General features: G+C 68.3%; 1 protein-coding gene across 1 annotated transcript in view; it reads right to left on the minus strand.

Moving 5' to 3' along the window:
• The window catches only part of PGAP3 (post-GPI attachment to proteins phospholipase 3), a 5,777-nt gene extending 5,423 nt beyond the window's left edge, over positions 1–354 (minus strand). Inside the window, 1 exon segment of the mRNA XM_014311002.1 lies at positions 315–354. Coding sequence (XP_014166477.1) covers positions 315–354 — 40 coding nt within the window.
• Between the last annotated feature and the right edge of the window lie 596 nt (positions 355–950).

Consider the following 950-nt stretch of genomic DNA (forward strand, 5'->3'; position numbering starts at 1 on the left):
CATCGCCGCCCGGCCCGGCCGCTTCCGGCCCGCCCCGGAGATGGGGGCGTCGCGGGGCACTATGGGATATACCGCCCCCGCTGGCCGCGGGAGGTGATGGGATATAGTCCCCCGAGCGGGAGGATCATGGGATATATCCCCCCATTAATGCTCTACAGCGGCTCATGGGATATATCCCCCCATGTAGGCTCTGTAGAGGCTCATGGGATATATCCCCCCATGGGGCCCAGGGATCCCGGGCACTGCGGGGACACTGCGGGGACCCTCCGGGGACCTTCCGGTGTCCTGCGGGGCTCAGGCGTGGCAGAGGGCACGGGGGCAGCGCGGCTTGAGGAGCTGAGCGGACTCGGCCATGCGGGACTCCCAGCAGTGGCCTGGCCTGAGGTGACAGTGATGTGCTGGACTCTGTCCCCATGGCAGGGGGGACCCCAACACCGAGTGTCCCCCTCTTTGGGGGCTCCTCCCTCGTGGCAGCCTCGGTGGCACGTGTGGAAGCACAGACTGGGGTGATCAAGGGTACAGGGGGGGCAGAACCCGCCCCATGTGGAGGTCACATCCCGGTCCCCCATCCCAGCTGCTCCTGGCTCTGCCCGGCTGGGGGGTTCGGATGGGGTCACCCCCATGTGTGGGGGTCCCCAGCTGTGGAGGACCCCCCACCCCAATTCCCTGTGTGCCCAGGGCAGCAGGTGAAGGTGGGGCAGGTGGGGGACAGGTGCCAGCTCTTGGTCACCCCACTGGGGACCCGTCAGATGCTGCTGGACTGTCCCTGTCCCCCAGGACAGCCCCCAGCCCCCCGCACCATTCCGGAGTGCCAGCTCTGTCCCCCCACCCCCGGGACTGACCCCCCAAACCCACGAGTGGCATTTCTGTCCCCTCCCCCTCGTGGGTGACAGTCACAGCCCCAGGTGAGGGGACAGGGATGGGGGTCGTGTCCTCCCCCGCCCCATTCA

Source organism: Geospiza fortis, unplaced genomic scaffold (assembly GCF_000277835.1).
Source record: "Geospiza fortis unplaced genomic scaffold, GeoFor_1.0 scaffold992, whole genome shotgun sequence".
In the NCBI taxonomy this organism is placed as follows: domain Eukaryota; kingdom Metazoa; phylum Chordata; class Aves; order Passeriformes; family Thraupidae; genus Geospiza; species Geospiza fortis.